The sequence below is a fragment of the Myotis lucifugus genome, unplaced genomic scaffold (assembly GCF_000147115.1).
Source record: "Myotis lucifugus unplaced genomic scaffold, Myoluc2.0 scaffold_270, whole genome shotgun sequence".
NCBI lineage: Eukaryota > Metazoa > Chordata > Mammalia > Chiroptera > Vespertilionidae > Myotis > Myotis lucifugus.
In genome coordinates, this window is record NW_005871318.1 from 827989 (window position 1) to 852438 (window position 24450).

The 24450-nt window shown below is 38.6% G+C and overlaps 1 protein-coding gene across 1 annotated transcript in view; it reads right to left on the reverse strand.

Annotated features, from left to right (window-relative positions):
* ARHGAP20 (Rho GTPase activating protein 20) overlaps nucleotides 1-24244 on the reverse strand; it is a 68726-nt gene extending 44482 nt beyond the window's left edge. The window contains exon 1 of the mRNA XM_023762985.1: nucleotides 24135-24244. Coding sequence (XP_023618753.1) covers nucleotides 24135-24214 — 80 coding nt within the window. The 5' untranslated portion in view covers nucleotides 24215-24244. The remainder of the gene's footprint in view (nucleotides 1-24134) is intronic.
* Between the last annotated feature and the right edge of the window lie 206 nt (nucleotides 24245-24450).

A 24450-nucleotide genomic window follows, 5' to 3' on the forward strand; every position in this document is an offset into this window, starting at 1 on the left:
TATAATAAGCAGGGCCTTAAAGCAAGAAAAATACAAAGGAGAACCTTTAAATTATAACCAAAATGCTGATTGGAACAGGCAGTATATGCGACATAATGAGAACAACAATCTTATATCTATGATGCTAATATTTAAAGAGCAAGGAAAACAAACCATTAAATAAGCAAAGACAGAATAGCAATATGGAAGGAGAGTGTGAAGGATAGAGGATACTAATAAATAGCTACACTAACAGACCAAGATCCATACACAGAGATATTGTTTCCAAGGAAGGGAGTAAACTATATACCTTTTTAACAGCCTTGACATACAAGTTTCTCAACAATAGCTATTAGGAATTCACTTAATAAAAAGCATTTGACAGGACATTATAAGAAAGGAGAGAACATGATCTTATGACTATTGACTTTGAGAACTTCAATTTAGTCACTTGTGTGGACTTTAAAATACTGGATATCTTAATTATCAATTAAGTAAATTGGTTTGAGTCATCTTCTTGAATCAAATAAGATTGCCAAACATACTTATGCTACTCAAGAAAATTTATATGTGTAGTGATTACAATGTGATATGGTAATACATTTGTCTGAATATGTTTATTTATTCAATAAAGAACCAAGTCAACAACAGGCTGACTGGGCACTTCAGTAATTTGAGCAGATTGGTTCACGTAATAATTTTATAATGGTACACTGAAGGAAACACAAGGGTCATACCTGATTAAAGGTAGTTCTAGCTACAATTTCTGGGTCATACCTGATTAAAGGTAGTTCTAACTATAATTTCTGGATATGCTAAGCGAAATGAGCTAGTCAGAGAATGACAAGTATGACATGATCTCACTCATATGTGGAATCTAGTGAACAAAATAAACTGATGAACAAAATAGATCCAGATACAAAGAAGCATGGAACAGACTGGAACCTCAGAGGGAAGGTGGAGGAGTATGGGTGGGTGGGAAGAGATCAACCAAAGAATTTGTATGCATATATAATTCTTCCTTTAAGACATTTTAAAGAAATCAAAGCTATTAGCTGGTGAAAGTCTCTGAAAGAAAATACTTGCTCAGCCGGTGTGGCTCAGGGTTGGGCATCAACCCATGAACCAGGAGGTCATAGTTCAATTCCCAGTCAGGGCACATTCCTGGGTTGCAATTCAATCCCCATTAAGGGCATGCAGGAGGCAGCTGATTAATGATTCTCTCTCATCATTGGTGTTTCTATCCCTCTCTCCCTCTCCCTTCCTCTGTCTGAAATCAATTAAAAACAAATTAAAAAAAGAAAATATGCATTAGAGGTTTTGAAATAAATTTTTGAGCACATTTTGGTATGACAAATTTATTTCAAAGTAAATCATTTGGGAAATATAGGAGTAATAAATTTTTAGTGAACGCTAAATAGAAAGTTGAATAATAAAGAAACTTTTAAATTCAATGTGTTATTATTCTATATTGAGATGGAAAACTATTTCATGATGTTTAACTTTTTAAATCCCAAAGCATATTCAATATTTACTAATAATTTGCTCAGTCACTTACATATTAATGATCACCTACACTGCATTAAAGCTCTGGGGATACTGCAGCCAACAAAGTGGCCAAGGACATGCAAAGAATTTCACCTTTTATTCTGAGTGAGATATGAAGAGGAGATGGTGTGGCAGAAAAGTGATAGGATCTATTAGGCAAGTAGCATAGAGGGTAGTAAAGAGGAAGGATGCAATAAACACTTACTCAAAGAAGTTTTAAAATAAAATCACAGAAATGAGTTGGCTAAATTCCTTAAGTAAAAGCCATTAGATGCTTCTTGAAAAGTAGTAAGTTAGGAGAGAAATAACGGTGGATTGGTAGTGATGGAGGTGGTAAGAAATAGTTCTATACTAGATATATTTCAAAGGGAGAATCTAATAGGATTTGATGGCAGACTTTTTTTTTGGCATTACTAGTTGGTTTTGGATATAATAAGTTTGAATTACTTATCCGACATCAAAATAGAGATTTTAAAGCTATAAAAGAGATTAGCTCATTTAGGGAGTTAGTATAGATGGAGAACAAGTTCAAATACTGAGTCCCAGGACACACCAACATTTAGAAGTTGGGAAAGAAGGAGAAACTAGCAAAGTAGAATGAGCTTGGTGTCAATAAACAGAACCAAGAAGCCCATGGAAGAAGGGAGAGATTAGGGTGTCCTAGAAAGGTCAAGGAAGATGATTTGATCATTGGACCTAGAATTAAGGCGGGCATCAGTGACCCTGTGAAGAACAATTCTGGTGGAAATTTATGAAGAAACTAGAGGCCTGATGCACAAAATTTGTGCAAGAGTAGGCCCTCACAGGCTTTGTCCAGAAGGTCGTCTGGAAGGTCGTCCAGACGGTTGTTCCGCTGTTCAGCCATTTGGTTGATTTGCATATTACGCTTTTATTATTATGGATGATTCCAATTTGGTTTACATCAAATTTTAGGTAATTCAATTTGGTTTACATCAAATTTTAGGTAATTGATGATTCTGCAGAGTCATTATTTAACTTTTCCAAAACCATACTAAAACTGGAAACACACAAAAGAAGTTTCTAAATCCAAGAAATTGCTAATAAAATGGTCTTGGCCATGATCTGCTAATAAAATGGTCTTGGCCATGATCTGCTACAACTATTACAAAGCTCTAAGACTATTCTCTCACTATAACAGATGAGACAACTACTCTGAATAGAGCATAAGAGTTATCTCATAATTAGAGCAGATATTTTCATATATTCCAGGACACTGTCCCCCACAGTGCTAAGAAAGTGCTTTCTGTCTGAGAATGCAAAGCATGCTTTCTTGTGCTCAGCAGCAGCAGCTTTTATCAAACACTAGCAGCTTTTCACAAAATTGGTGTTGAAGTCAAGAATCAGTTAGTATGTTATAGGGAAAAGATTCAGAACACTTTCTTTGACAGCTAGTCTATTTCAGTTTTCAAGAAGATGCTTTAAAATCACCTTGTACATGAAAGTCTTAAATAACTACCACCAAGCCAAGGATGCTTTTTGTTTCAACCTCTGGGACTGAACAACCTTCCTGCCTACCACACTCTGACACACACGTACAGATGACTGAGGCCTTGACTAGGCCTCTGCAGTTGTTAGGGACACCAGTCACTATGATTCCAGCAAAAGGAATAGGCTCATAAGTCCCACACCATAACATGAAATGCTTTTTTAAATAAGCAAAGCTCAGCTGTTAGCCTGCAATGAAATACTCTCATTTGTCTATTTTTGATAAAAGTATCCCAACATTCAAGCAACTGAGCTTTCCAGGTAATCTGGTTGTTTTACTGTACTAAAAACCACTCACTGTAGATAGAATAAAAACAACATATTAAAAAGATCATGTAGTTTGTTTTAGAGAGGGCTGACATAGTATATCTCAGGTGTTTTATGCAAGTCTATGCTGGGAAATCTAATTAACCCTTGAAAGCATTAAAAGATAATATGCTTTCCAATTTCAAACAAAAGTAAACCCAAGCCTTAAAATAAAAGCTTTACATTGAACATATACAATATGCTAGTATACCGACAACAAATGTTGTGCTAAACATTTTTAAAGATGAAGAGAAATATTTTTGTATTTACTACTCTAAAGAAATGATCTGTTCTCCAATATTAATCCTTTTCACCCAGAGCTGTCACCCCTGGTGGGACTACATCAATGATACGCTCCTATTTACACTGTGTAGTAAGGTACAATCCATGTCTTATTTCTGATCCCCTGTTTCTAGCACTATCACTTACACAGAGGGCTCAAATGTTTCAGAATAAATAGGTAAGGAAACAAAAGTGTCCTTGGCTTCTTCTCCACCCACAAAAGTAAAGTGGAGAAATCAGTTTATCACTCAGAAACCAAAACCAAACCCTGGAGCCACTTTGCTACGAACCTGCGTTGGTACTAATGCTGTTTAGCCAGGTAGGATAGGGATGGGAAAGAGTGGTCCTCCCCTCTCTGGATGGATGGTTCCTTTCTTTACCAGTGAGCACAGGTAAAGACAATAACTCTCTTCAGGGGAGGCAGACCCATTTGATTAGTTGCATCTGTTGTCTACCTAACACCATGACTGCAGTCCACCTTTCCACCCAGGCCACTCTATTTCTGGAACTTTTTTCCATCATTGCCCCTAAATAAAAATAAAAGAGGAATGGAGGAGAATTCCAGAAAGATGAACAATTGACTTCACACAATTTAGTTCAAAGTGGCGGGTTTTTTTTCAATGATCAAAGCATTCCAAAAAGTGAGAAAAAACTAAAAGCTATTAGAACTAACCTAAGCCAATCGTCTCATTTTCCAAAATTAACAGACTTTCAGACTTACCCTCCCAAAGACTTGGTTCTGTGCACATGTACCAAAGCATGTGTGAAGATGCCCTGGATGGTTTTGGAAGTCTAACCCCTGATGCAAGGGCAGACCTTTCAGTTCTGTTCCTTACAAAATACTGAACAAATGTTTGCTGAGCTGAAATCCAATTGAACTAAAGAAAAATAAGAAGCATTAAAATGCTCACCAGCTGAATACCAGTCATGGGGAACAGTCATTAAAAATCCTTTTGTCATTCTCAATTTTTTTCTCAAGTTCAAATTATAAGAGATTGATCACAATGATCATAAATCAATACGAAGAAGCAAATGTCCTACTTTCTGTTTAATTCAAAGTTTTAAAGATGTCAGTAATAAGTGGAATACTTATAAATAACTGCTGGTGCATGTTAAAGCGTGAAACCCACAAACTAAAAGCTAGACACAATAAAAATTGACAGCTCAACCAAAACCAAACCACATTTGAAGTCATTTTTCACATAGCTAAAATGACATCATTACCTTAACAAAGCAGAAAGCATGTCTTGCATCTGTGTTGGTGGAGCTGAGCAAACACACATGTGGCCTAGTTTATTTCCAGGCTGTGAAAATTTTAGTGTGGCCATAACACGCTTTCTGTGACCATTCGGTACAAGTGATAGAGCTAATTTCCCTGTCATAGAGGCCTTGCCCGAAAGAGAGGTTAGTGGGAAAGTGCTCTACCGTTTCTATCATTCCAAATTAAATTATATTGGAAATACGTTCTAGAGGTTTCTAAATCTAGGGGTTTGAAGAAGATTTAAGGACAAATCTTGAAACAGACTACAACTGAATTGCAATAAAAGTTTCACTCTTCTTATTCTTCAGAAAAGGCTTCTCCACTGACTCAACTCTGGATATCTTAAAAGGAATGTTAGTATTCCACAAAAAGAGTCTAAGTGACTACATTTGAGCTGCCTAGATTCTACGCTCCTTTCAATAACTAGAAAACTAAGTGGAAAGCCTTTGGAAAGAGAAGAAACAAAAGGAGGGTGGTGATGGAAAGAGAAGAAACAAAAGGAGGGTGGTGATGGTGATGGCAGGGGGTGGGGGCGCCAGCCTTCCTGTCTTACCAGAACAAAGTCAGGTTCCCTGCCCTTCATGAGAATAAGGGCTTTAGTCTTCCTTGTTCACTGCTGTATTCCTAGTGGTGTCAAATATTTGCTGAATTAATGATGATGATGATGAATGTCTATTTTGTTATGGTCTTATAAAGCCCCTTATAGACCTAGTCATGAGTCTTCTCTGAAGGTGGCAAATGTTGTAAGGGTTAGTGACATGGGAAGAGGCAGGTGTCTAAAGTAGGTGGGAGTACCTACTCTTTGATCTGGTACCTTATCAAAGAGTGGAGTTCCTTGGGGCTGGCATTGAGATGGCCAGGAGAAAGGGAGAAAAGAACAAGGCCTAATTTATAAGTGACATTTTCTCATGGCATGTCATTGTCTCTATTTCCCTTAAAGCCCAGCATCTGTCTGAATCTCTTCTCTGAGACGTTAATATATGTCCAGCCATCCACGTAGTCATTCTCTCTTGCCTCATTTTAGTTTTTTAATACCAGACACTACTTACTACCAATACTCTAATTTGTGATTTGCTATCCACATCCCCCCACTAGAATGTACACTGCATGAAAGTTGTCACAGATATTTGTTGAATAAATTAACAATTGTCAGGCACAGTTCTGCGATGAACAAGAAAAAGAAAATCCTAACCCTTCTATGGTTTACATTCTGTGAAGACATAATACATAATACCAGGAAAAAGGACCCTGAAGGAAACACCGTATTGAAGAGGTTTCTTTACCTCCTATTTCCAGAGCTTTTACTATGTACCATGAAAACCGACAAAGAAACTTCCTCCCCCCACCCCCACCTGAACATCTGAGAAGTTTTTCATGTACATTGAACACACATTGAGAAAGGCAGTTCTGTGTTTTGCTTAGTTTTTCCTGGCTGTGATGCTGGCACTAAGGGAAGATTCCTGTATCAATACTTGGGTCAGAGTCGTAAATTGTCAGTGTGCTGACACTGTAAAACTAGGGAGAGATCCTCAGTGGTGTATGCAAGTCAAGGGACAGTACGGAATTGAGAGTTCCAGGTGCCCCTCTGGCCTGGAAGTTCTCCCTCCCCCATCACCGTTAGAGGATCTAGGTTTTATTTATTCAGCTTGAGAGTTTCTGAACTTCATTAATTTTGTAAAATTCTTGGCCATTATGTATTCAAATATTTGTTCTGCTTCATTTATGTTTGATATTGTTCTGCAGCTCCTGGATGCTTCACATCATTTTCCTTTGTGCTTCACTTTGGAAAAGTTCTGTTAGTCCATCTTTAGGTTTACTGATTATTTCTTCAGCTGGCCAAGGCTGAGGATAAATCCGTTGAAAGATTCTTCATCTTTGATAGCGCATTTGATTCCTTTTCAGTTTCCATCTCTCTGATAAAATTTCCCATCTGTTCATGAATGCGGTCTATCGTTTCCACTACAGTCTTTATATATTAATCATAGTTGTTTTAATGCCCTTGGTATCTGTTTCATTTCTCAATCTGGTTGGCTGTTTTATCTATCAGCAGTGGGTTTTTTCTTGCTATTTAACGTGTTTTGAAGCTTTTGATTGATTACTGGACACTGTTATAGAAGAACAATAGAAACTGAGGTAGACAGTATTTACTCATGGAAGTGGGCCTGCATCTTCTTCTGTTATGCCATTAGCATGAGTGGCTGAGGCAATTTAGTCAGTCATTGAGTTGTGTTTGGGTTTTGTTGTTGCTATCTTTAACCTCAGTGTACAGACTTTAGATTCTTCTAGTGATGAACAACTGTTGCCTAGTGCGTAGGGTGAGGCCTGAAATACTGTCCATGCTCCTCTTTCAGCTTTTAGCAGTTCCCGAATGCCTATAGGGAGAGATGGGTGTCTTTCACTGGCGCCTCCTCTTGCCCTAGAAGTAGACTCTTACTGCTTGTTATCCAGCATTAGGCTCTTCATGGGGACACATGAGATTTTCAGTCTTCCTGGTCTGTCTCAATTTTTGGCAGAGTATGTGCACCTGAGGTAGGGTCTTCTCATATTCTTGTCTCTCCTCAAGCCCATGGCAGCCACATTCTGCCTTGAATTTGTGACAGATTTTGGACAGAAGAGTTCCTGGCTTCCCCCTAAGTCAGCGGTTCTCAACCTGTGGGTCGCAACCCTTTGGGGATCCAATGACCCTTTCACAGGGGTCGCTTAAGACCATCGGAAAACACATATATAATTACATACTGTTTTTGCGATTAATCACTATGCTTTAATTATGTTCAATTTGTAACAATGAAAATACATCCTGCATATCAGATATTTACATTATGATTCATAACAGTAGCAAAATGACAGTTATGAAGTAGCAACGAAAGTAATTTTATGGTTGGGGGTCACCACAACATGAGGAACTGTATTAAAGGGTCGTGGCATTAGGGAGGTTGAGAACCACTGCCCTCAGTGGTAGCAGACCTCTTGTTTTTATTGGTGCAGAATCTGGGACTAAGAGGCTTTTCTGCCCTTCCCATATGGGTAGATCATCCAGAGCAGGGAATATTTGCCTAAGTCCTGTAGGTGAGGAAGATGTTCCCCTCCAACAGGCAGATGGGCTTTGCTTCTAGCTCTCCCTGGAAGCAATGGCACTTCACCTGGACCTGATGGTGAGAAGGTTTGCTATCCCTCCCTTGCTGGCTTTTGTTACTAAGACAAAAGGTTCTGAGGAAGAAGGCAGTGTTTCATGCCCATCTCACAGATGAAACCAATCAATTTTTGCATGCCTGTACCATTCTGCATGCATCTTTTCCATCTCCTGATTTACCTCTGATCTTTCTTGTAAGAAAACCAGTAAAGACCCATGAAAAAGAAAATAAATGGGGCTCCCAGTTACTTTAAATTGACACTTTAAGAACTGCATTAAACATTCAGTACTAGTAGATTTCTTCTTATTCATTTTGATGATGGTTACAGCTTTATCCTATGCTCTCCCCTTCCTGTGTAATCTAAGCTGTTCGATCTTGCTCAGTCTTAGGCTCCTTAGTTGTGAAATAAGAAAGTCTGATGGAAAGATCTATATAATTGTTTTAGAGAAAGTCTCTCCAATTCTAAAATTCCATGATTCTAAGACTCCATATTTCCTTATTAGTATAGAAAGAGAAATGTATGTATCTGAGATGAAGAGAAACAATTAAGAAACTTTAAATTCCACTTGAATTTGTAAGTAACCATTAAAGTTGCATAATTCAATATAGTAGCTCTAGCCACAGATAGAACATTTTCATTATCTCAAAAATTATGATCTGTCAGCATTGCTTTCAAGGTCTAACCATAAAGGAGTAAGTGGTTCTCTTTTCCACCGAGACCCATTTCTTCCTTTCTCCCTCTATTCCTTCACACCCTCCAATAAAACTGCCTGGATCCACTGAAATACTTTCCTTAATCTTAACTTTATGTTATAGTTGTAACCACAACTATGCATCATATATATGTAAATTTACAACACAATTCTATTTCTAGAGGAATTTTTTTTTTTTTGCCAAGGAATGAGTTCCTGAGTATTACATTAGCCCCCAGAAATCTTTAAAATAGCACAGTTCTCATCTGCCTGGAATAGTTTAGCCATGATTCTGATTGTAGCCAGGGAATTCTGCCCACAATGTCATGCACAGAGTGGAACAGCAGATATCAACCTCAGCAGCTTCCCCCTTCACCACCTGGGCTCCTCCCTGTATTTTCAAGAGACCTGTTTTTCCACTTTGTGAAGTTCTATGTGCAAGTTCTCCCATTCTTTCTCTAAGCAGTACTGCCAACAGCATGGGTTCTGGAGTCAGACATACCTGACATTAAATACGGGCATTGCCATTTACTAGTTGTGCACCTTAATGTTTAAACTTTAGGAGCGTAAAATTTTCTTACCTATAAATGAGGGTCATTAAAAAGTATCTAGCTCATGGCTCTGTGGAAGTCATATATTTAAAAGCGCTCAGCAGATAACAAAAGCACAAAAAGTTAACTAGTGATATGAAAAATCACATGAAATTCAAATTCTTGCCCCAAAAAACCATAATATTTAGTAAAGGTCAAACTATCAACTCACAGATTACTTTCTAATGGCAAAGGGAAAAGAGACCCTTACAAGGATATCAGGTCATCCTCGCCAAGTAAGGTAACCGGACATATGCCTTCTGAAGTGATGCAATATGAAATACACTCTTTCACTTATAAGCATTCTTGCACACAATGATTGCCTAAATATAACCAAGCAGTTAGACATAACTTTCAGTGTATCGGAAATATTGGGGAAATAAAGGAACACATTTAATGACAAGGCAACGAAATCGGAGAAATCCAGAATGTGGGCTGTAATGGCCAGCCTGTGGGTTGGCATGCCATGATATCTGCCCATAGGATTCATACCCTTATGTGCCCTCCAATATTATATTAGCGCTGGTCCCTATAACCAAGAGAATTTGGCAGAAGTAACACTATGTCATTTCCAAGATGAGATTATGAAAAATACTCTAGCTTTCAGCTTGATCAGTCTCTCTCTCTCTCTCTCTCTCTCTCTCTCTCTCTCTCTCTGCATGTGTGTGTGTGCATGCATGTCTTTCTCTTGGATTGCTTACTGTGGGGCAAGTCAGTTGCCATGTTGTTAGCAACCTTATGGAGACACCACGCAGCAGAAAACAGGCCTCCTTCAAGCACCAAGGCCATGCGAGAGGAGAATGGCCTGAAGTACATTGAGGACTCGAGTCCATCCAGAGGCTGAGCAGGCAGCACCAGTACCACAGCCTCATATCCCAAGTGGAAGGGACAATGCCAGGCGCCTAAAAGGATTGAAGAAACCTCCAACATCAATGACTTTTCTGCCAGAGGGGCCAACCCGAGCGTTAGCAGCTGCGTTCTGGGCTGTCGGCCAGGAGAAGGGTTACTTTGAAGCCCCGAGCCCCTCTGCCAAGTGTGACTCCTTTGCGGTGACAGAAACTCTCATCCCCACGTGTCTTCTCAATGAAATTGGTTATGAGACCTTCCAGCACAAAAACTAAGTGGACTAGACCTGCAGCATCAACCCCTTCTAATTACTTCTCATCCCGTTCCACTCCTGGCCCCTCTTGTCGTAACAGCTGTAAATGAATGGGTGGAATATCAAGGCCTTTTTTATGCCTCATGCCCAGTTAACACCTCTTGCTTTCTTTGTCCAGAATAGAGGGGTCAAGTTCTTAATCTCTTCATATACACCACCCCCCACCCCATCATTGAAGCTTTATAGTGCGTTAGTGGGGAGGGGACAGGGAAATACGACTTTCACTTCATCAAGTGTTTGTCCAATAGGCGTCTACAGTACAGATGGTGAGCACAGTATTTGTGAAGGGAGGGGAGGACTTTTTGCTTTAAGGGAGCTAAAGGGGGGCGGGGGTTGGGCTTACTCCGTGGTTAGATTAGGTATTTCCTCTTGGTGGGAAGTTCCATTTCCTAAAAGGTTATAACCAGTTTTCTAATTAAAGTGAGAATTAGGAAAGTGTAGGGCTTAGGCAGGAAGATGCCTTCTTACCTGCTGTGCTTCCCTGGCCTGGGGCTAACTGGCCCCACTGGAAGGCAAGCTCAGTGTAAAGGGTTAGGGTGGACAGCCCTACCTTAGAAGAAGAAAATTCTCATTGCCTGGTCCTCATTTATAACATGGAGCGGAGTAGTGTTTTTGTATTTAAATGCAAAACGAAAAGAACTTATATATGGGTGTGCAGACACGTGTGCTTTTTCTAAAGGAGGAAAACCATTCTGGTCACCGGGAGCCAAATTTGAGGCCAGTGGTCTGGTTAGAAATAAGAATCTCCTTTTGCGTGGGTGAGGGTAGCGGTGCTTGAAAACCCTCACCATGTAATGGTTTCTGCGCCCTGCCCGCCCTCTGGAGAGGGTGGACACTGGTCTGTCAACAGGAGAAGCACGTTATAGCAGCAACAGTCACCCGAGCCACGTGGCTTTGGTTCAAAGACACATGCACACACAGGGGTTTAGAAATATGAGTTGGCTGGTCAACTTGAGCATGTATGTTATTGACAAGGACGGTACTGGGTTATTTTCTGGGGACTAGCATGTCACTACAGCAGACCTTGCGATATATTAAAAAAATTTTTTTTAAAGCAAAAACAACAAAAACCTGAGGCCTCCTGCCAAAAACCAAGTGAGTGAATGTTACTGGTGGTGGATCCCCCAGCTACAGTCAAACCATCAGAGATTGCAGTACCAGTTGACACCTTGATGCAACCTCATGAAAGACTGAGCCAGGCCCACCCAGCTAAACTGCCTCTGGATTTCTCATTCTCAAAACTGTGTGTGGAGTAATAAGTGTTTGCTGTTACAAGCTTCTAATACTGAAGTAATTTGTTACACAAAAATAGGTAACTATTATGTTGACTCTTTTCCAGAAAAAAATCTAGAATTTAGGACTAGTCTCTTTAAAAAAATTAATAAATAAGGATTAAAAAAAGTTGCAGGGACTGTTCTATTTTACAAGAGATAAAGATACCTAGCCCTAATCGGTTTGGCTCAGTGGATAGAGCGTCGGCCTGCGGACTCAAGGGTCCCAGGTTCGATTCTAGTCAAGGGCATGTACCTTGGTTGCGGGCACATCCCCAGTAGGGGGTGTGCAGGAGGCAGCTGATCGATGTTTCTCTCTCATCGATGTTTCTAACTCTCTATCTCTCTCCCTTCCTCTCTGTAAAAAATCAATAAAATATATTTTAAAAAAGATACCTAACAACCAAATGTAATTGTGAACCTTGATTTAAATCCTGGTTTAAAAATGATAGTTATTTAAAAATGTAGGGATTATCAGGGTAATTTGAATATAAAACAGGCATTAGATGATGTTAAGGGAAATTTAAATTTTCTTAAGTGTGATAAAGGTTTTGTTGTATAGAAGAAGAATGTTGTATTTTTAGGAGTTTTATACATAAGTATTTTGATGAAAGCACTATGTTTTAATTTAATTTCAAATGATTCATAAACAAATAGAGAGCTAATAAATGAATATAGATGAAATAAACACGGCAAATGTCAATTACAGATAAAATACAGGTAGTGGGTATATGAGTATTCACTGTACTATCCTATAAACTTCTGTTTATATTTAAGATTTTTCCTAGTTACAATGTTAGAAAATAATGAAATGTCCCCACCCCACAAATTAGTTATCTCTAATTGTCATTAGATTAAAAAAAATTCAGCCCAATGAGAACTAAACCCAGATCTTTACATTGAAGAGTACTGATACTCAGTTTAGAAATTTGCATAATTCCAAAACCAATATATCAGAGGACCATTGTTGAACCAGTGGTTCCATGTAAAGTCATCCCATCTCTCCAATGTTTGCTGGAGGGTAAAAGATAAAAAGTTGGTACTGAATTCTTTGTTTTCTTTTCCTGTTTTCATTGTATTTCATTTTTCATTAAAAGCAAACAATTACTATGTCCAAGAGGAAGTACTAGTAGTTCATTTCAGTATCCAGATGCACAGACACAACCATAAGCTCATTTTTTGTAATAAATGAAATGCTGGAGGGAGCACAGTGGGGGAAATTAGCAGGAGGACAAGGATTTCACATCCAGAGGTCCATTGAAAAACGATCTTTACAAAAAAATGAGTTAATTGGAAAATTTAGTAAAAATTTTACTTCTTACTATAATGCTGATATGAAAACATTATCTGGGTGTAAGTGCTCAGTTTAAGAAAAATTCAGAGACACTCTCATCATTAACACATACAAAGTATACTTTTAAAAAACGGGCATAGTTGAAAAAATAATTCAGCATTTATTTTTATGTAAAGAACATTTTATATTTCTCAATTGCACTGATGGGTGTTTGTCCTCATTTCATTTCTGATTATGTTTAACAGAGTAGACATTTTAAAATTTAGTTTACATTTATTTAGCATAACATAATTTAAAATATGTTTCACTTCACACCAGTAGAAATTTACATTTAAACTACCCTGATACATCCATCATCCCAATACATTCCATGAGGGAGGTTGTGGTAGGACAGGGACTTTTCTGCATCAGTAGTGAAAGTGGAAATTACAACCTTTACAAAGGGAAGACGTGGAGCATCCTCCACAACTATATATAGTTATACAAGTACAAGCTTTTATTGCTATTTTATTTTTTGCTCTAGGATCATTTATAGCAAAAAGTGAAAACAAAGTAACCAATCATTCATCTTCACGGGACTGGCTGAATAAACCATGGTACTCATGCATAAACAATGAATTACCAAAAAAACTTTAGAGAAGAAAGAAAAATATCTCTATATACTAGTATGAAATGATCATACAGATATACTGGAGTCAGACGCGCTACCATTGCGCCACGAGGTCCTGGCCATACAGATATACTGTAATGTAAAGAAAGTGGGGTAGAAAAAGTATGCAGTATATTATTTTTTAAGAAAGGGGATAAAAACATACATTCATATCTGATTAAATAAAATTGAACTTTTTAAGTTATCAATGGCAAAGGAAAAATACACAAGGTTGAGGAGAAAGAAACAGGAACTAAATTTCTTTGAATATATCTTGTTTTAATAGATTCAAATGGACTATGTAAATATTTACACAATTATAAATTTTATAAAACTATAAAAATTTTATTGCTTTCCATAAGTCTATAAAACCACAATATCATAAACTATAAAACTTAAAATCTTAGTTTTCATTTATACAATAAAGTTTAATAAAACTATAAAAATGAAATTAAAACAAATTAACCAAATTACCACATAGAGAAAAAATATTACAAATGACTTTCAAAAACAGTAATATGATTATACATGACTACTGGGATATGCCATAAAGATAATTGCTTAAAAAAAATAAAACTAACTTCAGAAATCATATTGGTGGTGGTAGTATTGATACGCTTGTTCTGAAGGTTAAGTAAAACACTTGTAGCCCTGAATCTAAGTTGGAAATCAATTTATATTTGGTTACGATGTTTTTTATTTTAAATATTTTTTATTGCCTTATAGAGAGAAAGGAAGGGAGAGGTGGAGAGAAACATCAATGTAATAGTGAAATATTGATCAGCTGCCTCTTGCAGGCCCCCTACTGAGTATTGAGCCAGAAACCAGGGCATGTGCCCTGACCAGAAATTGAACCCACAACCGTCTGGTGCACAGGACGATGCTTAACCAACTGAGCCACACCAGCCAGGGTAGTTATGACATTTTTTGTATCTAAAGAAGATATATTTTAATGATATCTACTGAAAAGACCTAGAAATGAATACCAACCTAGTAGCAATGAATGCTCCCACTATCCAGATTATAATTAATTACAGGCCTGAGGCAGGAAATACCTAAGATGAACCAAGAACATCTTGTCATACTAAAAATCACATTTAATTTTAAACAACCCATATGTCAAAGAGGAAATCAAAAGGGAAATTAGAAAGTGTTTTTAGCTGAATAGGTTGCAAGGCAGACTAAGTGGGTCTTATATGTGTAGTCTGTGGTATATAATCTATACTTTCTGTATAAAGGCTATTTATTATTATTATTACTAGCAGTAGTAGCAGTAGTAACAACAGAAGTCAAAATACACATTATCCTGGAAGAGAGATTCTTCCCATAGCAGATGGGAAGTAAAACATATGAAAGATGCTGTCTGCAAGCCAGCTAGATTCTAATATTACATTCATTTTAATAAGACGATTATATTTCTAGGTCTGGCCTGAAGCAAGATTAGCTCAGAACATTTTGGATTTATTCTTGATAGACCCTGAAGACTCTTGAGGTCTCCCTAGGAAGAAGTTTGAAGTTTGCCTAGGAGGATTCTGAGGGACCAGGGCTTGGGGCACGGGGGCTTGGCCTGGTTTGCTCGGCCACTGGAGGTGAAGAGGCTCTAGGACAGTGATGGCGAACCTATGACACGCATGACACGCGAACTCATTTTTTTGGTTGATTTTTCTTTGTTAAATGGCATTTAAATATATAAAATAAATATCAAAAGTATAAGTCTTTGTTTTACTATGGTTGCAAATATCAAAAAATTTCTATATGTGACACGACACCAGAGTTAAGTTAGAGTTTTTTAAAATGCTGACACGCCGAGCTCAAAAGGTTCACCATCACTGCTCTAGGAGGTTCCTAGGTGCCAAAGCCATGAACCAAGAGCAGACACAACTGAACTTGCTGGTAAGGATGCTGGGGTGCGAGCCCAACCAGAAGGCATTGGAGGACTAGGAAAGCAGCTGTTTGCTAACTGTCTTTAGTCAGTTCACTCCTGTTGTGCATGACACACACACACACACACACACACACACACACACACACACACACACCCCAACATTGTCCTATTCAGACTATCCCCCATTATGTGCTACACAAAAACTTATACATGAATGTTCACAGAAGCATTATTTGTAATAGCCAAAAGGTAGAAATAACGCAAATATCCCTCAACTGATGAGTGCATACACAAAATAATATTTCATTATTTGGTGTATCTATCCATATAATGAATATTATTTGAAAACTAAAAATAATGAAGTATTGATACTAGCTACATCAAGGATGAAAGCTGACAACATTATGCTAACTGAAAGAAGCCAGTTACGAAAGACCACAGAGTGCATGACTGGATTTATATAAAAAGTCCAGAAGAGGCAAAGCTATAGTAACAGAAAAGAGCTCAGTGGCTGCTTGGAGCTGGAGATAAGGGAAGGAGGGATATGGGAGAGAATGAGGAATGAAAGCTAATGGCTAAGGGATTTCTTTTAGGAGGGATGAAAATGCTTTAAGATTATAGTGATGGCTGCACAATTCTGTGAATGTACTAAGAACCACTCAATTGTGCACTTGAAATAGGTAGAGTATATGGTATGAACTGTATCTCAACATAGCTGTTTAGAAAGACAGAATATCATCTGTCTCCTTTTCTAACAAATTACATGATATGGGGAATAAGCATTTTCATTTATAAATGGAAACAGTGCCTATTCCCATCTTTCTACCTCTAGCCATAAGAACACATAAATGGTACATGGAAGAAATATCCCAGAAAACTAGCGTCATAATTTGAAGATTACTACATTGATTATTACTGCATAACAAATTACCCCAAAACACAGCAGCTTAAAACAACAAGGATTTACTATCTCACAGCTTCTGAGGGTTAGGAACCAGGAAGAGGCTTGGCTGGATCTGGCTCAGGTCTCTGAGGAGGCTGCAGTCTCTGAAGACTTGGCTGGGGTTGGAAGACCGGTTTCCAAGCTCACTTGCGTGGCTGCTGGTTGGAGGCTTCAGTTCCTCCCCTGTAGACCTCTCCATAGGGCTCTTCAGGACATGGCTTCACCCAGAGCAAGTGCTCAGAGACAGAGAGAGTGTGAGAACAACTGAAACAGAAGCTTGGTAATTTATGACCTAATGTCAGAAGTGATACTACCATTCTTGCCATGTCCTATTGGTTACACAGATCAACTCTGCTACAACATGGGGAGGGATCAGACAAAGGCATGTATACCAGGAAGTAGGATGCACTGGGGTTACTGTGGATGCTGGTTATCAAGATGGCATTATGACAATAGACTGACCAAAAGTCCCACAGAAGCAAATGTTTGCCTTTTCCCTGAAATGATGGAAGGCATAATCTCCAGCAGTGTGACAGATACACTCTTGAAGATGTTTCAGAGTTGCGATAAAAGGGTCTGCAATGACTATTGATACAATTTGCCATTCTCCTTATGACTGAGTTATGGTCAGCATAAAAAAAACCCACAAAATTGTAGAGTTGGGGCTGGTGGAGGAAGAATGTAAAGGGTTTAAGCAACCACACTCTGCCTTGCCCCCTACCATTGCCAGATGAGGAAAGAGTCCTCGTTGCAGAAAGGCCAGGAGACTACCAGGATCATCTAGTGATAGAGCAGGGACTAGAATCCATTCTCTGTGTGTTCTCATTACACCAGGAGCTCTGTGTCAGAGAACCAATAGTTCACAATACAGATGACAAGTTAAACATTTATAAGTGTCCTATATAAAGAAAGGCTAATATGAAAATTGTCCCCTCGACCAGGAGTTGAACTGGGAGTTCAACCAGGGGGCAGGGCTGGCCGGCCGACTGCCTTCGACCCTTCCCCTTGGCTGGCCCAATGGGCACTGATCAGGGCGGGCCGGCAGGACCCTTACCCATGCATGATTTCGTGCACTGGGCCTCTAGTTAAATCAATATGCACTATACAGCTGGTCACTCCACAATTGTCACTTCTTTGTGTGTCTTTTCAACACTGCCTATATTACTTCTCAGGCAGCAGTGGACTCTCACTCTCTTTTCACTCCAACTGAGAGATGATCTACTTGGCTAGGGCAAGAAAGGAATCCCACATTCAGCTTAGCTAATATTTATAGAATATTCTTTCTATACCTGACACTGTACATGTAGATTTAAAGAGTAGAAAGCAAGGTTCTTTTCACTCAAAAAGCAGATAGTCAAGTTGAGAGAACAAGACCTACATGTGGAACACTAAGAAAATTAGACATCATGTGATAGGGAAGCATAAAGATTTATATATTTTGAATAATTTTGTTTAATTTTTTAATTATTATTTTTTAATCCTCACTCAAGGATATGTTTTTACTAATTTGAGACAGAGAGGTAGGAAGGGGGAGAGGGTGACGGGGAAGGAGAGAGAGACAGAGAGAGAAAGAAACATCAATGTGAGAGAGAAACATCGACTGGTTGCCTCCCATACATGGGGATCAAACCCGAAACCTAGGTATGTGCCCTGACCAGAAATCAAACCCGCAACCTTTTGGTGAGTGGGATGACGCTCCAACCAACTGCACGACCTGGTCAGAGCTTGGATAATTTCATTTAATAAAAATCTTATGTAATACAATGTGCCAGATACCTTATAATATTAACTCAATCCCCATGAGGTTATCCTCACTTTACAGATGAGGAGAGTGAGGCCTAGAGAGCTTAAGGAATTTGCTGAAGTTATCACGCCTCGGAAGAAGCTGGGTCAGATTCAAGCCCAGGAAGAATGGCCCCAGAGCTTGCACTTTTTTAAATCACAATAGTATGAGGCTTCTCAATAATAGTAACAATTATTCTTCTGCTTCCTTCTCGTGTGCTTTTTTTCAGGGTTCTGAAGGAAAGTCAGTCGTGAAATTCAAAACCTCCTCTGAGAAATCCTAGCTGTACTGGGGAAGGGAGTAGTGAGCCCAAAACAGTACGGATGTCTTAGGACAGCCTGCTAACCCTGTGGAGAGAGGTGAGGAAGGGTGAATAAACATTCACTAATGAGGTAGTGTTCTCTTGGTGCCAAAATGGAAGATAAAATTGAATCATAACTGCAATTAGCAAATTAGGCTATAGATGGAATGAAGAAATTAAATGGATGTGCTGCTCTGCAAGTGAAAAAATAAATTAATTTGGCCCTGTCCCAGCCCACTAGAATGTGGGGAGGTTTAATATAATCTTCTAAAGCTTTCCGCCCAGAATCCTGCCATAGGAAAACAGCACAGCACACCAGGAACAGATGCATTTGATCATTTTTTAACGAATATGAAAAGTAGTTTGAAAATAATAAAGTGATAATAAAGGATGCCTTTTCCTTAAAGCAACGAATTCCAGTTTGGTAAAAATTTGCCAACTTTGCCACCTTATAAAGCAATTGCTGTCTCTTTCCTTCACATCTGAATTTTACAACTTTGGAAAATGTTCCTTGCAAGGAGAGAAGGGATTTTGCACGCCGCTGGCAATCTTCTTGCCATAAATTTCTACTTTGTGCTCTTCTAATCCCATATCTTGAATCATCCATGGGTCTGTCAATTAAAACCTCAGAACACATTGTCCAAAACTGTAGGAATGGGCCTTCTGTAGAGCCAACTGGCATGTAAGCAAGGCAGCACAATGAATAGCGTTTGGGTCAGATTTTTTTCTAAGATAACATGTCGGTATATAGTTGACGCTTGAACAACACAGAGGTTAGGATTGCTGAGAACACTACAGTTGAAAATCCATCTTGTAAATTTGTCTCCCCCAAAACTTAACTACAGTTGTCCCTCAGTATCTGAAGGGGATTGGTTCTGGGGCCCCACAGACCCCCACAGATACCAAAATCCACGGATGCTCAAGTTCCTTTTATAAAATGGACATCCAAACTGAGCACTGGAAATACAGACAAGTGGTTGGTTGAATCCACAAATGGGAAACCTGGGGATAGAGGGCCAATTGTTTATTTATTGAAAACCCAGGTATAAATGGACGCATGCAGTTCAAACACATGTTGTTCAGGGGTCAACGATAGTTTACTGTATTTTAAAAAAGGCCTTAAATATTTTTAAAAGCTACTCTAAAATTCAAAATTTTATTTAAAAGTCTTATATCTAGAAACTGTACCTAGGCACAGAAGTTTATAGAATTCTAAAAGAAAGTCTAGTAACTTATTTTTTAAACTGATTTTTTCTTTAAATTATATCAAACTTACCATAACTATTTTAGAGTCTTAGCGTAAGAGTGGCCTTTAGGTCATTCAGTTTATTCCAATTACCATATCTGGAAAGTTCACCCTGAACCGCCATAGGAAGAGGTACGTTTTCATTCTGTTATGAAAGGTTTGACCACAATCCTCACTAAACTACTCAAGTACAAATGCTCTCCTCGCATTTGAAAGTATGGTAAACTCTCATCTACTTTAGGCTAATATTAAAATTATGATGCTCACATGACAAAGAACAAGTGGGATGATGAGGAATTTGTAGCACATAATGGGGGACAGTCTGAGGAGGACAATGTTGTGCGCGTGTGCGCGTGTGCATGTGTGTGTGTGTGTGTGTGTGATGCACAACAGGAGTGAACTGACTAAAGAAAAGTAGAAGCCTGTTAGCAAACAGCTGCTTTCCTAGTCCTCCAATGCCTTCTGGTTGGGCTCGCACCCCAGCATCCTTACCAGCAAGTTCAGTTGTGTCTGCTCTTGGTTCATGGCTTTGGCACCTAGAACCTCCTAAAGCAGCGGTTCTCAACATGTGGGTCACGACCCCTTTGGCGGTCGAACGACCCTTTCACAGGGGTCGCCTAAGACCATCCTGCATATCAGGTATTTACATTACAATTCATAACAGTAGCAACATTACAGTTATGAAGTAGCAACGAAAATAATTTTATGGTTGGGTCACAACATGAGGAACTGTATTTAAAGGGCCAGAAGGTTGAGAACCACTGGGTTAGAGCCTCTTCACCTCCAGTGGCCGAGCAAACCAGGCCAGTTTGCTCTGTGTCCCAAGCCCTCATTTCCCAGAATCCTCCTAAGTGTACGTACTTTGTACTTTGACCTTATCCTAGGGAGACCTCAAGAGTTGTCAGGGTCTATCAAGGATACATCCGGGGGGCGGGGGGCAAGAGTGGGGTGGAGGGGGGGTCAATGAGGGGGAAAGGGGGACATCTGTAATACTTTCAACAATAAAGATAAATTTTAAAAAAATTCTCAAAACTTAAAATACAAGATAAATCCAAAATGTTCTGAGCTAATCTTGCTTCAGGCCAGACCTAGAGTTATAATCATCTTGTTAAAGTGAATTTAATGTTAGCATCTAGCTGGCTTCCAGACGGCATCTTTCATATTTTTTACTTCCCATCTGCCATGAGAAGAATCTCTCTTCCAGGATAATGTGTATTTCAACTTCTGTTGTTACTACTGCTACTATTGTTAGTAACAATAATAAATAGCCTTTAGACATTCAGCATAAAGTACCACAGACTTCTCTACACATATAAACCCCACTTAGTCTGCCTTACAACCTATGAGATAGGTTTTGTTTATTATCGTTGGTTTAAAAACATACCAAAGATCAGTATTAAGATTCAAACCTGGCAATTTGGGTCTAGAATCCATGCTCTTAGACACTATATCATACAACTTTTGCTTGTGTACTGCAAAGAATATTCCATCAAGACCAAAAGACCTGGGTTTCTAGCCCTGTTTCTAATGCTGAATTAACTGTGTGACTTAGGGCAAGTCTTTGACTCAATTTCCACTATATAATGAGGCAGGCTCAAGGAGTAACTTTTAGTTATATAATGCTGTAATGATAGAGCAGGTGCTTTGCATTAACAAACTTGACTTCGCTGGATGAGTAAGGGCATTTAAAGCTTGAAAATGAAATACAGTGGGGCCTTGACTTAAGAGTTTAATTCATTCAGAGACCGAGCTCGTTAAGGAGCTCGTTAACTCAAATTACTCTATCAACTCAATGCAAAAAATCGGTGAGAGACAGCTGGTATCTCAAAAAACTCGTTAGTCTGGACACTGGTAAGTCAAGGCCCCACTGTATATGTAAGGGAAGGAAAGACACAACGAATAACTAAGCCAATCTTCTGAGCATTTTTCACCTATTTTCTCATTTCACATTCTGTAATGCAAGCCCTGGATTAATATTTCACAGCGGAAAACACGGGATCAGAGACTGGTTCCTTTTTTTTTTTTAAATATCTATTTTATTGATTTTTTTACAGAGAGGAAGGGAGAGAGATAGAGTGTCAGAATCATCGATGAGAGAGAAACATCGATCAGCTGCCTCCTGCACACCTCCTACTGGGGATGTGCCCGCAACCCAGGTACATGCCCTTGACCGGAATCGAACCTGGGAACTTTCAGTCCGCAGGCCGACGCTCTATCCACTGAGCCAAACCGGTTCTGGCAGAGACTGGTTCCTTTATCTGAGGCCACACAGGAAGTCAGGATAGAGAGCCAGCGTCTGAATGCCGCCCAGGCCCATGCACTTTCTGTGGGACCACAGTGCTCCTCCAGCACTGCCTTCTCCTCCCGGCAGCAGGGAGCAGAGCTTTAAGAGGTACTGTACCTGCAGCACCCAGCACAAGGTCTTGCAAACAGCACAGACACAAGAAACTAATTTGGAGGTAAGGATGGAGATGGACAGGTGAATACCAACTTGAAAGTGCTAACAGATTGTAATTTTAAACAAAAGTGGGTAACATTTGTGTGTGGGTTCTGTAAGGTGGGCTGAATGCCATATCAAAACAAGTGAATTTCTGGAGGGAGAGTTTGAATTTATCCCTAAGTAAACAGTGAAGAAATACCACAAGAATGCCAACATGTGTGTCATCTCTGGACCACATACATGAGTTCTTGTGGTATTTGGCTGCATGAAATAACTTCCTAATAATAACTCAGAATTATTTTGCTGAAAGGAATCTCCCTGTTTCCCTAGCCAGAATTTCACAAATAATACCAGTGAAAAAGGAAATTCTCTTTGTACTGGCTGCTTAAAGGAGGGCAGGAAAGTCAGAAACTACTGTGCCAATGGACTAAATTACTATTTTGGTTTGGAAATGGAGTCACTTGCTCATTCATTAATTCATGCAACAAATAATTGTTGAAGAGTTTTTGTAAAGCATGACTGGGTCTCACTGCAGAATACTGACTTAGGTTTGGAAACCACTGGACTAGATGACCTTTAAGGTTCTTTCCAATCCTGGGATTATTTTACTTGCAAATATTTTGTACACATTCAATACCCAACAGCTTTTTATTTGGGGGGGTGTGTGAGGGGGCATATACATTAAGCACCAACATTACTTAGAGTAAAAGCATTATTTCTATAAGACAGGTAAAGGTTCTGTTCCCCAGCACTATGCACTCATATTACAAATCCAGAGAGACTCATAGGAAAGAAACTGAAGATTAAAACATATGACACTTCACCTTAAATAAACTTTTCTCCCTGTGGTTATCTGACATAAAACCCATCATATTTCTGAGGCAGGAATAATTCGTGACTCTAATATAAGCACCAATTTTTGCAGAGGTGATGGGGAGACAGCAGTGGGGCAGGTGAGGGCGCTGCCTGAGTCTGAGAACTTGCTGAGTCCTGAGAATGACTAAGGATTTTGAAAGTTTGATTGGGCTTTAGCTATATTACATTTTTGGCATTGAAAAAAATACCATGCTTCCATATAGATTTTATGTTAAATTAGCACATCTTTCATAGAAATAGCAGATATACCCTCACTCTAAATAGACTTCTATTTACATAAAAGGATTCATAGATTAGGAGAAAATTATTACAGGATTTCTTTGAACATAAAATTCCTGAGTCAAAATGCCTTTTAAAAATTAATGAATAAATTAATGATTGACTATCCATTCAATTTCTACACAGTATGAATGACTTTCTTAAAATATCCATTGAAATAGTATTCAGACTCAATAGGTAAAATGGCCATTTCAACAGATACTTAGCTTGTTTCTCAACTTTAAATTACACTAATAAATTAATTTAACCAAAAATGCATAAAAGAAATCAAGATTCCATTTTTTAATGTTATTAACCTTTCTCTAGATTTAAAATGGGTAAAAATTTGCCTTATACCCATGCTCAGGCATCATCTTATGATAAAGAACCAGGCAAAGGTTTGTGCATAACCAAACATGCCTGGTGGTTAAAAGAACTCATATTGTAGTATTCCGATTTCTCCTTATTTTTATAAATAAACTTTAACAGTGTATGGAACTTGCATTTTTGTGTATTATGTGATGAGATCCACTTCTGAATCAGTTTTAAAACACCTGAGCATACATACCAGCTCTAAAATGCTTTATGATTCACAAAATGAACAGGCCTTCTCAAATAACCTCAGAACAGAAGCCATAGTTTCTATCATTAAACAGAGAATTCTGGTGCTGATAACAAAAAAACAACATGAAGTGTAGCACATACAAAATGTACAATACAAAGCTTTCGCTTACTTGGTACTAGGCCGTTTTTGTAGGGCTTTATCCAGGATAAGAGATGGTGCGCTCCTCCTTCTTTCTGCTAAGGTTTTCATTTTCTGTTGAGGAAAAAGAATCAAAATGAAGACCACGTGGCTTGTAAAGAAAGTAAATGCCAATTTTCAATTGAATTCAGCAAGTTTTATATTGCCTGTTTTTGTCTATGAAGAAGTTCACAATCTCATTATGAAGATAAAATAGTAACATCTAAAGTAGGATAGATACTAAGTGTCAAAATGTAGTATAGAAAGTAAATTTTTTTTAATTCTCCTCCAAGGATATATTTAGAGAG